A 15917-nucleotide genomic window follows, 5' to 3' on the forward strand; every position below is an offset into this window, starting at 1 on the left:
AGATCAATTTTAAACACATCCTTTTTATATTTGAAAATATGCGTTGGATTGGCACCGCAAGTCCGTACGTACGATTCGGATCCTGGAGGGAAAAGACAATGTACTTCGACAGAAAAACCTCCATGCTACCCGCTTCTCCCGTCACTTCGAAAGCAGATGCTTCCGATAGAAATGCAATATGTCTTATTTAAAAAGTCAGACGCGTACTAACGGAAAATCAGTCTAGACTTTACCCTTGCTTAATTCAGACTCTTAGATGCAATAGGATTCCGTTGAACAGACCGTGAATTATTATTTTTTATAATATAGATAGGACACTGCGCGCGCTCTGATTGGTCAAAAACCCATGTTTTATCAGAGTGTAATACACGGCTCAGGCTTCTTTATTTGTTGAATAATCGCTAACATTACAAGATCATTTGCCTTATTTCAGACTTAAGATGATGTGTATTAATACACCAGACTACGAGTCGATTTTAAGAGGACAGAGCTGGTTGTGCTAAAAATCGTCTTGTGTAACTTTGTTTCTGAACGGAAATTTTTGACGGAGTCTTTTGTTTCGATAACGATAAAATAAGCTTTGCGAACAATGAAATTCTGTTCCATATGCTAATGTACTGCACTCTGATCTCTTCCTGTTTTTCACAACTTTATTGACTTTATGTGAAAGGTGAATTGATCAACATGACACGAGCGTGGGACCGACAAAGAATCGAACCCATGACCTCCCGAAAACCCGGCGGGCGCTCTATCCACTGAGCTACGAGAAGTCGTGGAGAGAAAGATCATTTAACTGAGTTCATATGCGTTGACTTTACTTCATTTATTGACTTCACTTCTTGATGACTTTAACAACGACTACGAAACTCGAATCGTTTTAATATAATTCAAAGACCGGCAACAACATAGCTGGTCTATGGAGTTACTTCGTGTAATATCGTTGGAAATGAAAACTTGTCTTAAGAATAAATATCAGATTAACAGTCTTGATCATGGTTGTTTTGACCGGAACCCTGTAATGCCGAAGGGCGCAATGTTCCAATATCGATTGACGGTTTGCTAGACGGAGCATGACAGTTTGTTCGAACAAATTTGAATTGAAAGTTTTAATGTTGCAGCCTTCCTGACAAGAGGACTAATTCCTCAGAGGTTTCTTTTGATCTAAAACAAGAGACCATGATCTGTCTAAAATGATTTGGTACTTTTCAGAAGAAAAAAACAGTTTTCAAACATATCTTGACTTTGCTTGTTTAGATTTTTTCTACACTGCTTTTGTTTGTCGCTTGCTTTAGATTTTATTTGTTTGCTGGAACGTCGAACCCAGACCAACTGGAGTCACACATTTTCCATCTGCGATTCGCTTTAAGGAGGGGTTTCAAACTTCACTGGTTAGAGGTTTGTGTCACATTAACTACTATATTTCATACCCAACCGTTATATGTTCGAATAAACCGAGGTGTATGGTGTCTTGGCTGCCGCATTAGTTCCGCATAGGGGAGAGAAGATTATAGTTGTTGCCTTTTTTTTTTGTAGCAACTAGAAATATTCTTAGTTACCTCCAGTTCCCAGGATCGGACAAATGTGTATGCCCAGAAAGCCGCAGGGAGCTGAAAGAGGGCTGAGGGCAAATCTTCTAATACACATCCAGTTAATGAGACTACAGTTAGCTAATTTATATCTTTGCAAGACCAATCAATCAATCAATCAATCAACCAACCAACCAATCAATCAATCAATCAATCAATCAATCAATCAATCAGTCAGTCAGTCAGTCAGTCAGTCAATCAATCAATTAACCAATCGATAAGTCAGTCTGTCAGTCTGTTAGTCAGTCAGTTAGTTAGTCAGTCAGTCAAACAACCCTTTATTCAGGTTCAACGTGGCGAGCACGCTTAGAATTCAAGATTTAACTTTAGAATGTCGTTAGATGGCTTATAATAAACAAAGGCAAGTATCATCAGAGAATGTAGGTTCATGGAAATTAAAAAAAAGAAAAAAAGAAAAAAAGGAAAAAAAAAAAAAAAAAACAACGAAAAAAGCTTGTGAAGATTGCGTAAGATTACACCTGACGCGCTCGTGGGACATAACAGTTCAGCTTCGCGTCACAACAACAAATTGTGATGAGAAATAGACTTTCATTTCTTTTCCAGATACCCATTCCTTGAGAGAGCGAACTCAGAGGAAGCCGAGGGCCGAACCTGAATCGGAACATGAAAGTGAATCGAAAGCCGAGGGAGAACCAAAGAGTACACATTACCCCGCCACAGAACCCTACTCAGTACCCGAGCACAAATGGAACGGCATACGAGAAACCGAGCCCACCCCTGAAAACTGGCCCGAGCCTGGACCTCGTTGGGAAGAGGCATATGGCATTTGGAAATGGGCCTGGGAACTACACGTGTATCTTTTTGCCTCCGTTTGTCTCTGCATAGGCTTCTACGCTGGGTATTTCGTCATTGCCAACATTTATGACGGGCTAAAAGGAAAGTACTTGAGTGTAAACCTAAATATCTTAGTGGCCCTTTTCGGATTCACAAGGGCCTTTGTCTTGTACCTGGACCCATACCACCAAGGGGGCATAATTCACAATACTGCCGCGATGCGCGTCATTTGGTCCCTTGCTGGTCCATGCTTGACAGCATCTGACTGCTTGATGATATTAGCTCTGATTGAAACCGCGAAAATCTCCATTGCGCCACCTAAGCTCCAGAAATTAAGCGTTAATTTAATCGTTATATGCTTGCATTTCACGCTTGTTATAACTACGGATTGCGTCGTCTCTGAGTACGTTGAAGCCAAAGCGATGTTGCTATTCTGTCAGGTGTTCTTTGCCACGTGGGGTACTGTTCTTGGAACTTTAAACTTCATTCTGGGGTACAAATTGGATAAACAGCTTTTCAGCCATAAAAAGCCGAAAGAGAAAGCAGACAAAATTTACATCTATCTCATTTACGCTTCGGGCGTGGCAAACTACTTCCTGTGTGGAATTATTGTTTACTCGGCGTTTGGCGTGTTTAGTGTTTATTCAGACGTGCAATACGTTGATGCCTGGTCGTGGTGGGCCTTACAGACTCTATCACGTTTCAGTGAGATCTTAGCATGCGTTTTAATATTCACAGTAAGTGCCAAACGAACCCGGGTTAAGAACGCCGTTGCCCAGGTGACGGGGGAGAAATGTTTGGAGTCAATTTCCACAGAGGAAAACAGTTCGTCCAAATTCGCGACGGGAAGACTTGCCAAGTGCTTCAAGCGTAGAAAGAGAGTCTCCAGAGATGAGAACGGCAGTGTGATAAGCTTGTTCACTGCCCTCCGTGAAATGGCTTTAGTGCAAGCCACTGGAGGAGATTTGCATGGAACGAACCCAGTTCCCCGGATAACTTCCAATGGGGAATGCTGGGTAGAGACCAAGACAATGTGCTCCATTATACATCTGCCGGGAGCGACAGAGCTACATTGCCATGGCAACGAATTAGACGATTCACTTGATAGCGAAGACGCAGAACAAAGCGAATACGTAGAGCTTGAATTTAGAAGACTGAAACATACATCTAGAAGATCAAGCATGTTTACAGCCCTTCACGAGGCCAAGAAAACAAAAATAGAGTTTTCTCCCGGAGGGAAAAGTTCAGAGTTCAATGCTGGTAAATTTGAAGAAGAACCAGAGATGAAAAGCCAGAACTCTGACAAGAATTTGGGCAAATGGTCCACAAATACGCTACCCAATGAAACAGACTTTGACATAATTTAGCGGAGAATCAACGGGTTTTCGGTGTTGAGCAAGTTTTCAAAATGAGCTGTCCCTGACGAAACTCCCTTAAAGGAATGTGTAACTTCTCTCTCTCATGTTTTAAAATGACCACAGCGCCAGCAACAGTACAGTATGGCTGCATTTGACTTCTTTATATGTTTGATCATAGTTAATAGAGGGAATGGCCCGATGAAAATCAAAGAAGCAAACAGTCCTAAGATTTACGTTGGAAGGTCCCTGAGCCTGCACATCTTTTGTTTCGTGGTCATTGACTATGTATGAATTGCGTAATTGCAATGCTTCTATTGGCTAGTTGTATGAGCGTACATAACTACCTTTTATATTTTGCCAGGTTTTGTGCAGTGTCAAACCCGAAAATAGCCAACAAAAACATACAACAGAGAACTTTGCCAGGTTTCTTGACCATCTCCCTGTATTAAGTATAGTTTAATCAAAATGGCGCAGATTTTATAGACACGCTAAAGAATAGAACGTGGTTTTCCATTTTAAGTGATGTGAATACGAATAACAGTCGACGCACTGAGCCGGTGTCGTAGGCCCAAAGCCAAAGTAATCACTCTAGCCAATCAAAAAGGACGTAGGCAGGCAATTGTTATTTAATGAGCCAATTATAACACATGTGGCCAACACAGAGCGCGGGAAAACGTGTGCGAGTGAGTCACAATTGGTTTTGGTTTTACTTCTGATTGGATGACAAAGTGGGGCGATTTTTTCTAGCCAATCGCGTATTTTAGTAAGACAAAAACAAAGAAAATGCGAATAGCTTTTACAGATATTCATTCAGGGACTCTGATCACTTGTTTCGCTTTTCTTCGCATCTTGTCAAGGCACAAGACGGCATAGTCTAGAGGTTAGGGTCCTGGACTTTTAAGATGTTATCAGAAGTAGTGTGGGTTCAAATTGTCGAAAATTGCCAATTCCCTCTTCGAGACGCGCCTGCAGGGAATCATAGTAGTTGTCTTCATCAATGTAAAATACAGGGCAGGGTTGTTGAAAGCCCGATTAAGCTAGCTCAGGATTAGCGAGAATTAGTTTGATTTGAGTTTTGTAACTTTGCGGCGAGGTTTTTTGTTTATACTGCTCGTTCTTCAGTTTTGAACTTAAATAATCTTAAAGTGTAAACAAAAAATAAGCAGTGAAAAACATTATTATATAAGAAAAATAAATACTTCGGTTAACGTTTTAATGCTGGGGCAGCGTTAACCGGCTCTCAAACAACCCGGCCCAGTCCAAGAGAACGAATACAAGGCGCACCTCAAGGAGGGATTTGGCCATTACCCTCCTGGCATTAAGAGGTTGTGTGTTCGGTGCTCTCGATTTCAACTACTCCACTCTTTGCATTGTAAATAGCTAACCGGTCACTCACTGCCTCTTGCCACTGGGTCGATATTCTTAAATATACTATTATTTTTTGGTTATTTTTTGTATTCTATATGCACGGCCCCAAAGCCTTTAGCCAAACAGTGTATAAATAAAGTTGGTTTACCTTTTTGTAAAAGATTTACTGTAGCACAGTTATTGTCATTTGTAAGATAGTCATGATCATTTATTGCTGGCTTCCTTCTTGTTAGCATCACTGAGAGGAAACTAAGCCGAGGATGTGCACAAACCGTTGCTGGATTTGTTCATGTGACGTAGTCGTTTTTCAAAATCAAAAATTACCTATCCTTCTCAGGTTTTAGTTCCATAAGACCCCGAAAGAACTTGACGTTTTACAACGTTTTAGCTCGACCGACAGGGTCGTTCGTTTTGTTATAGAGCACGTTTGAATTTCCAAGCTTTTGCGCGCGTTGTGTGACATTAAAATGGCGGCCCGAGAAGGCTCTCGAGTAGGTCAAAAGATGAGTTGTCGCAGAAGTTTTTGCTAACTGAAAATTTCTTACCCTAGAAGAAGTATAAATTTCAATGAGTAATAAATAACTTTTCGTTTCAGTAGCAAAACTCAATGACAGATGTTTTTGTTACTTTACGGCCGCCATGTTGATGCCCATCTGGATGGACATTAACATGGCGTCTCCATACAAAGCGCTATAAATCTGGGTGAAACACTTCTCCCAACAACGTGTGAATGAAAATCCGCACAGACTTAAATCTTGGAGAGACTGTTTTTATATCAATCACTTATCTTATCCCAGATTCTTGTCTTTATTTATTGCGTTTGAATGGTTATGATTTTTATTTTGCTGACATCCGGCAGTAAAATCCAGCAATTGGTTCCAGTTGTTTGGCACTAGCATCCTACGTGATGAAATGGTAGATGTAAATATAGATGTATTTACCTTTTTTAACAATTTCCGTACGAATTAATCACCAAAAGACATTCGAATAAGATAGGATGCTAAAAGAATGGCTATAGAACTCAAGCAGCTTTTATACCTTACCCACGGTCGGGTATATTTGTACTTTAATTCCTATAAAAGTCACAATATTCCATTTTTAATTTTGTGGTAACGTACGGGACGACGATTAAGGTCATTCCAGGCATTTTTGACAGGGAAATGGGCGACAAAATTTGCCGAGAATCTTACCCGAGTCCGCAATTATCTTCGTCAGCAGTTGCTAAGGAATATACCCAGCGAATCTTCAGTAATCGAGTGAGCTCGTGCAAATTTTTCTGATTAAATCATATCAACAATGTTTCGACTGCTTCTTCGCAAAGGAAAAGTTTACTTGCGGATATACAACGTTCGCCAAAGTATTGTATTGTTTTGAAAAAGATTTTTTAAAATCTTTTAAAAGGGATATGCGACGATCCTGAACGAACGAAATTAGAATTCAATTACTTTTTATGACGTCAAAATCTTGACGTTAACTAAATTTGTTCGCTTTAGTTGTTATCCCTTACTGCTGGTTTCTTTCTGTTGAATGCAAATATGTTTAAGTGTTGGTGTGTTCAAGCAACGACGTGAATTATCAGGAATGAAAATAAGCCAAAAATGGGTTGGTTTGATGGTGAGAATTATTCATTTTTTTTAAGAGAGGATTTACATTTAAGCAATAGAGCTCTTCTGAGTTTACATAGCCTCATCTAAACACGAGGGGGATTCGAAGAATTCGAGACCCAAATGTGGATGCAAACCCGAGGCGCAGTTGAGGGTTTGCATAACCTTCGAGAATTCTCCCAACCTCCCCAAGTGTTTAGAGGAGGCTATGTAAACACGGAAAAAGTGCTCTATTGCTTTTACAAAATATTTCTCAAGAATACGCGCAAATGTAAAATGTCACAACCGTGTTTACATACTCCCATCTAAACACACCTTTCGACCAATAAAAGCGCGTGTAGTATCTCAATTATTTTATAATTGTAAATAGTGGCTAGATGCTTGGTAGTTTACTGTGCCAACTTCAAGCTAATTTAATGGAGCGTTTAAATAAAGTAACCAACAAAATAAGAAGATTTAGACTTTATTCATTGTAAGAGTAGAAGCTCACGCAAAATATAATTAAAAACTTTTGGCATTGCCTTATGAATTTTAACAATGCTGCCGGATGGTTTAAATTTTCAACTGCAAAAATCTGTGCTTTTGCAAATGATACTTTTTCCGCCCGTTTTCTAAAATTAATGTAATAACACGTTTAAACCTTGCCCTCACCTATTCAAATATTTGTAAAAATTTCACGTATTGAGAAAAGTTCTATATTACATGTTCATGGCCTTATGTGCCTAAGGACACGAATAGGATTGAGCTGACTGCATGTTTTGTCGCCGGTAGTGTAGCTGCTCTCTTAAGCTTGTAATTCTATTTGTCGTCATAGTCTACAGCTGTTATTGTTTTGGGGCTACGGGACATTGTTTCTGTTGTTTGTTCTATTGTCCTCTCGAAGGGTTTAGAGCCATTTATGTGAGACCTTACGAAAGCTGCAACATGACCCTTTGCCACTGGCTTAGCATACTGTAAGGAATATTAAAGATAAAAATCATTACTTGAATTTCAGGCTCTCTTGCTGTTGGTTGCTATCAGTCAAGGAAAGGTCTCCAAAACACTCTCTGGAAGACGAGACGCTGAAGGCAATGGTAATATAAACCCAGCAACTGATCAAGGAAAGAAAAACATTACTACAGAAGAAAACCATTTGTTCAAGGACGCTGGCAAGCATGCAAAATTGAATGATTCAGGAAAGGCAGCCCGGCTTCTTGAAAGGCTTACTTTCCCACCATCACCATTTCTTTTATCTGGGGACAAGGCTGAAAATCCTGCAGTCGAACCGGAAGCTACAGCAGAGGCATGGCCCGAGCCCGGTCCAGAATGGTCGAAGGCGTTTGGGGTATGGGGAGCAGCTTGGGAGTTTCATGTATATTTATTCGCGCTGATTTTCTTGGGTTTTGCTGTTTACGCCACTTACTTTATTGGGCATGAGCTCTATGTAGGGCTGAACCAAAAGTACCTGGGATTTTGTCTGAACGTTGTTATGTTGATTCTGGGCTTCACTCGGGCGTTTGTGTTGTTTACAGATCCATATCACCAAGGAGACATCATACACAACGTATTAGTTATGCGCGTCCTATGGTCCTTAGCGAGCCCCTGTCTTACGTCGGCAGACTGTCTCGTGATTCTCGCCCTAGTCGAAACTGCCAAAATATCTCTCGCTCCTCCCAAGATGCAAAAGCTTAGCTTCGTCCTTACTATTATAATCGTGCACTTTATTTTAGTCCTGGTGACTGATTTTGTCGTGTCGGAGTTTGTTAGAGCAAAGGCCATGCTAGTGCTTTGCCAATGGTTCTTTATAATTTGGGGTGCAATTCTTGGTGTGGGGTATTTTGTTCTCGGGTACAAACTTGATCAAAAACTCTTTGGTCACAAGGAGATCAAAAGCAAACACGAAGTCCTTTACATCCGTCTCATCTTCGCATCGGGCTTGAACAATTTCGTCCTCTGTGCGATGTTTATCTACGCCAGTGTAAGTGTGTTTGGAGTTTATTCTGACGCGAAATTTGTCGACGCCTGGTCTTGGTGGACAGTGCAAACTTGCTTTCTCGTCAGTGAAGTTTCGTCTGGAATTCTGGTCTTCACAGTTAGCGCCAAACGAAAAAGTTTAAAGAGAAAAACTGATTGTGAAGCGAAAGGGGAGTGCGAATTGGACGACTTGAACATTTCCAGTAATGCGAACAAGGTTGGAACAGCGACAGGAAGGAAACAAGAAAGGAAAGTAAGCATGTTTAGTCGGTTGTATTCAAAGAAAGCTTCCGCGAAAAGTCAAGGCAAAAATGAAGTGCCTGTACCAACAAATGTGGGTGACAGTGATCATAACATGTTAACAGATCTACATGAGGCGAAGATTGAAGTTTACCAAGCACAGGAAGACGTGTGATATAAGCACATCAGGACGCTTTTTTTGAAGTTAACAAACATTTGTGTCTTCGATTCCTTTTCTTAAACACGCAAAGCTCAGGTGAAATCTTGTGTTCAGCATGTATATCGGTCTCCTCCTTAGTTTATCGCGCTGTTTCAAGACTTTCCTTGGAAAAAAATTTTCAAGTTAACAAACGCTTGTGTAATTTAATGTACCTATAGAGAGAAATTGGGATTAAGGGAATTTCGATTCCTTATCTGAAGCACGCAAAGTTCACGTCAAATCATTATGTATTTGTTCCCAGGCTCCTTCGTAGTCCAGCATGTTTTTTCAAGTTTCTTGAAAGAAGCTTTTCATTTGCTATGTGCCAGGCTAACATAATGTTGATTAAGCCGTAGGTATTTATCAATAGATTTCTCATTACTCCAAGGTGTTGTTTCAAGACTTTTCTTACGACGTTTAAATAAACATGCCAAACACTGCAAAAGGAAAAAAAAAATAAAGAAAGAAAAATCGTTTCCCGTAGCAATGGTTAGTTAGCCTCCTAAGGCAAACGTATCACTAAAGTTAACCATAAACATTTTTGATACATACCATTAAATTTCCATAATTATAATCTACCCTAGGTTTTTCCTTGTCAAAAGGCTCTTTTCGGTGGAGCTCATTTTCGGCTGGGTCCATTTCCACAGGGGCTTCATATCTGCAGGAATTCTCGCGTTTCAAAAGTAGTCGGGCTAATATTGCGATAGGCGCGTTTCGGAATGAGGTCAGTACTTCACGTGACCAGAAAACTGCTGTAGATGTTCTTACAACAGAGTTCGTTATCCCGCCTCGTCCCCAGTCGCCCGCGTGATAGTAAAAAATATAATGATTAAGATGGATTCCGCTCAAAGTTCGAGCAATGGCTGCAAAAATTATTTACTAAAAATCTACCCACAGTACGGTAACTTTGGGAATACTATTTAAAACAACTTACTTTTGTTCATTGCCCTAGGTGACCCCGCGATAAAATTGTCAAGCATTATTCTCGATAAAGTCAATATCAAACCTTGTAAGAATGCTTAAAGCGTGTGTTATTGTGTTTTAACAAACGCGAAACGTCTGTTTTATTGAAATCATCGATAACTTCAAGTCTAATTTTCACTCACGGGGTCAGCTTGAGGGCTTAAGGCTCGATAAGTTCTTTTTAACTGTATTCAAAATATTACCATGCCATGAGGTTTTTTTGGTAACTTAATTTTTTGCCATTATTGCTCGAATGTTCTACGGAAATCATCTTAACTAGTGAGGAGGGGCGCAGGGAATCATGGGGAGGAGCTCCCTGCGCTCGCCTCCTCACTCGCTACCAGCTCCCGCTCGCGCCCTATTGTTAACTCCCAGTCTCTCAATCGCCCTTTTCGCAAAGAAAAAGAAGAAAAAGCCTGTGGAGGAGGTAAGAATTTATCTTCTATGATGGTAGCAAAGGTGGGGTACCAATCACTCATCGCGCTGAATTTTTGTATTAAATCACGCATCACGAAGAATTTTTTTCACCGATCACGCGTCACGTAAAAAGAAGTATCGCCAATTTTACTTTCTCGACTTTAAAAGCGTCGTCATGGGGAATTAATGAGCTGTATGCTGTGTAGGTATATGTAGGGGATTAATGAGATGTAAGATGTGTAGGTATATGTGGGGGATTAATGAGCTGTATGCTGTGTAGGTACATGTGGGGGAATACTGAGATGTATGTTTTGTAGGTATATGTGGGGGATTAAGGAGATGTAGGCTGTGTAGGTATATGTAGGGGATTAATGAGATGCAGGATGTGTAGGCATACGTGGGGGATTAATGAGAGGTGAACTGTGCAAGTATATGCAGGGGATTAATGGATTGCAGGCTGTGAGGGGATATTGGGGGGATATTTAGGGGTATGGTTGAGGAAGAATACTCGATTATATATGCAGGAGCTGTTGTTGAACTAGCCGCCCAACCATCCGGGTGGAGTCGCACTTATAAAGCAAAAGAACAAAAGGCTTGGCTGTGAGCCAATGAGAAAGCACTGACGTCATAGCCAAACTGGACAAACGAGTTTCTGACACCGGCGGGATTTGATTATTCAAAATGGCGGACATACCTCAATTTGAGGCTATAATATGCTAATTTGCCTAACATTCTTTATATGCAGGCTTATGTTCTGTAACGGCTTTGTAATTTATGCTATACATACAGTTATATATTTAAATACGCGTTCACCCTGTGTATCTTGAGTTACAGTAGCCAGATCCGAGCCTTGATTAATGAGGTTTAAGGTTCTCTGTGCTATCTAATAGTACATGTTGCAGCGAAAGGGTAGTTCAAATTAATCGACAACGTGTGCCGTCTACGAATGCCTACGAGCGAAAACAACTTCCGGTGCTTTGCCGCCTAAGGCCCAGTTCAGACGCCGAACTTTTCATGAGCCTAACCTAATACGTTGAATTAAGTACATGAAAAGTTCGGCGTCTGAATCAGTTAAGAACGACTATTTGAATTTGGAACGGCTCAGGCGTTCTTCCCGCCTAGCTCAGCCGGGAATTTCGGCTTTGGAACGGCTTCGATTCAGACGTCGAACTTTTCATGAGCCGAACCTAATGCATACACCTTGCCTGAAAACCTCTGACCTTTCGATGTGTTTCGGTTCAAACTAAATTAAGTTCGGTGAATTATGTTCGACGTCTGAATCAACAGGCGTACTTTTGACAATTTGGGTCGGTCCAAATTCGAATTAAGTTCGGCTCATGAAAAGTTCGGCGTCTGAACTGGGCCTAACGCATCACCACTTTCAATGTTTTTACACCTTGCCTCCGCAACATTTGGATTTGAGGTCGATTAAGTAGCGAGATCCCCGAGAACTGGAAGCTACGGGAAGAGAAATACTGTAATAATTACGTGGTTTTGCAGCGGGAAAGCCCCGAGTATCAACTCACCATGTTCAAGGACGTTATTGATGCGGATCGCCTTTATGAGCAGCTTCGCCTAAATATCAACTAGACTTGGAAATAGCGAAAAAATCGAATTTCTTCAAACTCGCCCAGAATGAAGCCCTACGGGCACTAGTTACAAAAATATCGTTTTAAGTTCGATAAATCAAAACTTATTTTTTTCCGCAATTTTTTCGTTTCGATGCCCCAAATCGGCCCAAATCCATCGAAAATGAGCGGCATATTCAGAGGCTCGTAAACTCAAAAGCAAAGATCTTCATTACAAACTGATTGCACGTCGTATTTGTACTTCCTTTCTTGTCTATTTAGAGCTAAATAGATCGTGATTTCATTTGCACTTAAATATTTGACGAATTGTTTAAGTTAACGACCCAAGACAGCTTTACAAGAGGTCTACATTTAGCCTATTTTCAAATGCTAAAAAGGCGCTCTGGTACACGGCTTTTCCCAAAACGACTAGTTTGGTCTGAAAGAGTATTGTTTCTTCTTCAAATTAGTGAAATAAAATTTCTGGGTAAATAAAATCGCGAGCGCTGAGATAGCGAACTAAATGCAGCACTTCATCCTGAAAACGTGACCTTTGACCCGAGGGTAACGAAACCGATTACTGCAAGAAAACCCGGAAGAAAAGCAAACGCTTCGTTATTTTGAAACAACTTCTAGTGATATCTCTCCGAAACCATGATTGCAAGAAACTATTTCCAGATATGAAATCTTGCAGGGTCAAAGATGGAGCTAAAGGGCGCATTTTGACACAATAACTTTGTTTGCTGAGAATTGAATTGCAGTCAATTCCAGTGAAATTTGCAAACTTGAAGTATGTTAGCCGATACTTACCTGAATATTTATATTTATAGAAGAGTCGTCTTCTAGGATTAACCTTCAAAAGAAGCTGGACCCCGATTGGGAAACCTCTAAAAGAAGAAATGTGTAATATTCCGTGACCTACCCGATGCTATAGATTCCATGCACATGCCAACCGCATGTTTGTCGTAAAATCAACTGAACTCCACTGACAGTTTCCATGGGCAACCCCAAAATAAACAATCCCCAAAAATGTAAAGTGAAATTGGCTGTCTTGATGAACAGTTAGAAGCTAGAGTCAAGTTCCATTACCTTTAAAAAGTGCTTGATTTTATTTGTTTGCGTCGACTTTGTTCACTACTCTCACGTTCGAATGCCGCGAATCGGTCACGCCAAAACGGTGCAGACCGTGCAGACTGCAGACACTTGTTTGGGCTTTTCATTGTGACTCCTTTTTTTGGGTCTAGTTACAAAATAGTGTTAAATATATCTGAAAGTTTGTCATTTACCCACAGACTGCACAAGCGCAGTATTTGACTTTTGATTCAATAGACAAACGCGTACAAGACTTTGTATGGGAAACTTACTCAGTCTGAACGGTCTGCAGTGTTTTGGCATGACCGATACTACGCGGTATTCGAACGTGACAGTAACTACTGAGTGAACAGAGTAGAATCAAGCACTTTTAAAGGGTAATGGAACTTGACTCGAGCTTTTAACTGTTCATGAAGACAGCCAATTTCACTTTACATTTTTGGGGATTGTTTATTTTGGGGTTACCCATGGAAACTGTCAGTGGAGTTAAGTGAGTTTTACGACAAACATGCGGTCGGCATGTGCATGGAATTTAAGCTAATTTATAGCAGCGGGCAGGTCACGGAACATTAAACATTTCTTCTTTTAGAGGTTTCCAAATCTGGATCCAGCTTCTTTTGAAGGTTAATCCAAGAAGACGACTCTTCTATTAATATAAATATTCAGGTAAGTATCGGCTAACATACTTCAAGTTTGCAAATTTCACTGGAATTGACTGCAATTCAATTCTCAGCAAACAAAGTTATTGTGTCAAAATGCGCCCTTTAGCTCCGTCTTTGACCCTGCAAGATTTCATATCTGGAAATAGTTTCTTGCAATCATGGTTTCGGAGAGATATCACTAGAAGTTGTTTCAAAATAACGAAGCGTTTGCTTTTCTTCCGGGTTTTCTTGCAGTAATCGGTTTCGTTACCCTCGGGTCAAAGGTCACGTTTTCAGGATGAAGTGCTGCATTTAGTTCGCTATCTCAGCGCTCGCGATTTTATTTACCCAGAAATTTTATTTCACTAATTTGAAGAAGAAACAATGCTCTTTCAGACCAAACTAGTCGTTTTGGGAAAAGCCGTGTACCAGAGCGCCTTTTTAGCATTTGAAAATAGGCTAAATGTAGACCTCTTGTAAAGCTGTCTTGGGTCGTTAACTTAAACAATTCGTCAAATATTTAAGTGCAAATGAAATCACGATCTATTTAGCTCTAAATAGACAAGAAAGGAAGTACAAATACGACGTGCAATCAGTTTGTAATGAAGATTTTTGCTTTTGAGTTTACGAGCCTCTGAATATGCCGCTCATTTTCGATGGATTTGGGCCGATTTGGGGCATCGAAACGAAAAAATTGCGGAAAAAAATAAGTTTTGATTTATCGAACTTAAAACGATATTTTTGTAACTAGTGCCCGTAGGGCTTCATTCTGGGCGAGTTTGAAGAAATTCGATTTTTTCGCTATTTCCAAGTCTAGTTGATATTTAGGCGAAGCTGCTCTTAAGTGCTTAAAGCCTTATATACTGAAGAAGAAGCTGCAGACGATTGCCGTGGTAATGGAGAAGATGAAGAGGTATTGCATCGGCGAAGTAACGTAAATGAGATTGTTTCAGCAGGAGGGAAATACTTCCTACCGAAACGTTCGACAACTTTATCGCTGAACTAAAAAGAACCATGGCAAAGAGCTGAAATTTATGTGATTTTTTACGCTTTTTGCACGATACTCTCATCTGCGTTTGTTTGGTCTTGGGATAAAACATGAGCAATGCACAAAGCAGCCACTTAGGATGACAGACCCCACGTTAAACAAGTGTATCGACCTTTCAGCATCGGAGATGCAAATATAGGGATCTTAACAATGACGAAGGCGACGCCGAGGACAACGCTTTGTAAAATTGATTTTGACCAGGATGCCGATGGCTCGATAACCTCGCTCAGGCTAATTATGTAATGACCGCGTTCAATTCTAGGTGGAAGTACGAAAAATTAGCGGTTCAACTCATCGTTCGCGTTCGCGGTCATTTTGTGTCGTGATTTTGTGGAGGACGGCTATGAAAGGTTCAAAGGTTTACTGAACACACTTGTACAGCCTTTGTTTTGGTCATTAAACCTTTTGTTTGGTAGTGCCCATTGACGTCGTGGTTTGCTTCAGACTTCTTCCACATTACGCCGGAGGAATTTAAATACGAATACAGCTTATTTTTACGGTTAGGCCTACGGTCCAGAGTAATCCGTCACGAAAACGGAGCTTTTCGAAAAGGCCCTCTTCAAATCAGAGGAATTTGAAAACGCCGGCTTTGAATTTTCGTGTGGACGGAAAACATTTTAAAACGGATCTTTTCGAACACGATAGGATCAGGAGAACCACGTGATTTCCCTGGCCGAGATCTCCTAAAACAAGAAGATCTGTTAGATCTTATAACCGCGCTTTTAAAATTTAACTGTTCGCTTAGCACTACCGTCGGAACGCAGTGCACATTCCAAAGCAGTCATTGATGATTCTTTTCTTACTGTAGACATCACATCACTTGATCAACACAAACTGTATTATTGCACCATCAGTGGTAGCCGTTGACAAATCTCCGATGACTTAATGGTCTTAATCTAGAACTTTCTTCGGGATATGTATGGGCATGAACGATATCAACGACACAATAATAACACTATTAACAACAGCTTTCTTTCTTAAAAGTCATGATTAAATTTAATTGGTGTTTTCCACGAGTAAAGGGCTAGCAAAGTAGTCACACAAGTCATAAAAAACCCTATCCCGACCGATGTATCGATTTTGGT

At 40.5% G+C, this 15917-nt stretch overlaps 2 protein-coding genes across 2 annotated transcripts; both read left to right on the forward strand.

Annotated features, from left to right (window-relative positions):
- The first annotated feature begins 1070 nt into the window (after positions 1-1070).
- Positions 1071-4912, forward strand: LOC110061023 (uncharacterized). Its single transcript, XM_020767841.2, has 3 exons — positions 1071-1076; positions 1293-1395; positions 2151-4912. Exons 1-3 carry the CDS (start codon positions 1071-1073, stop codon positions 3746-3748), a joined length of 1707 nt encoding a protein of 568 aa, XP_020623500.2. The 3' UTR covers positions 3749-4912.
- A 662-nt stretch (positions 4913-5574) lies between these two features.
- LOC110061018 (uncharacterized) lies at positions 5575-9186 on the forward strand. The gene is made up of 2 exons (XM_089291572.1): positions 5575-5598; positions 7706-9186. Exons 1-2 carry the CDS (start codon positions 5575-5577, stop codon positions 9077-9079), a joined length of 1398 nt encoding a protein of 465 aa, XP_089147698.1. The 3' UTR covers positions 9080-9186.
- The last annotated feature ends 6731 nt before the right edge of the window (positions 9187-15917 follow it).

Source organism: Orbicella faveolata, unplaced genomic scaffold (assembly GCF_042242905.1).
Source record: "Orbicella faveolata isolate gen_17 unplaced genomic scaffold, um_ofav_v1 contig_24, whole genome shotgun sequence".
Lineage (NCBI taxonomy): Eukaryota > Metazoa > Cnidaria > Anthozoa > Scleractinia > Merulinidae > Orbicella > Orbicella faveolata.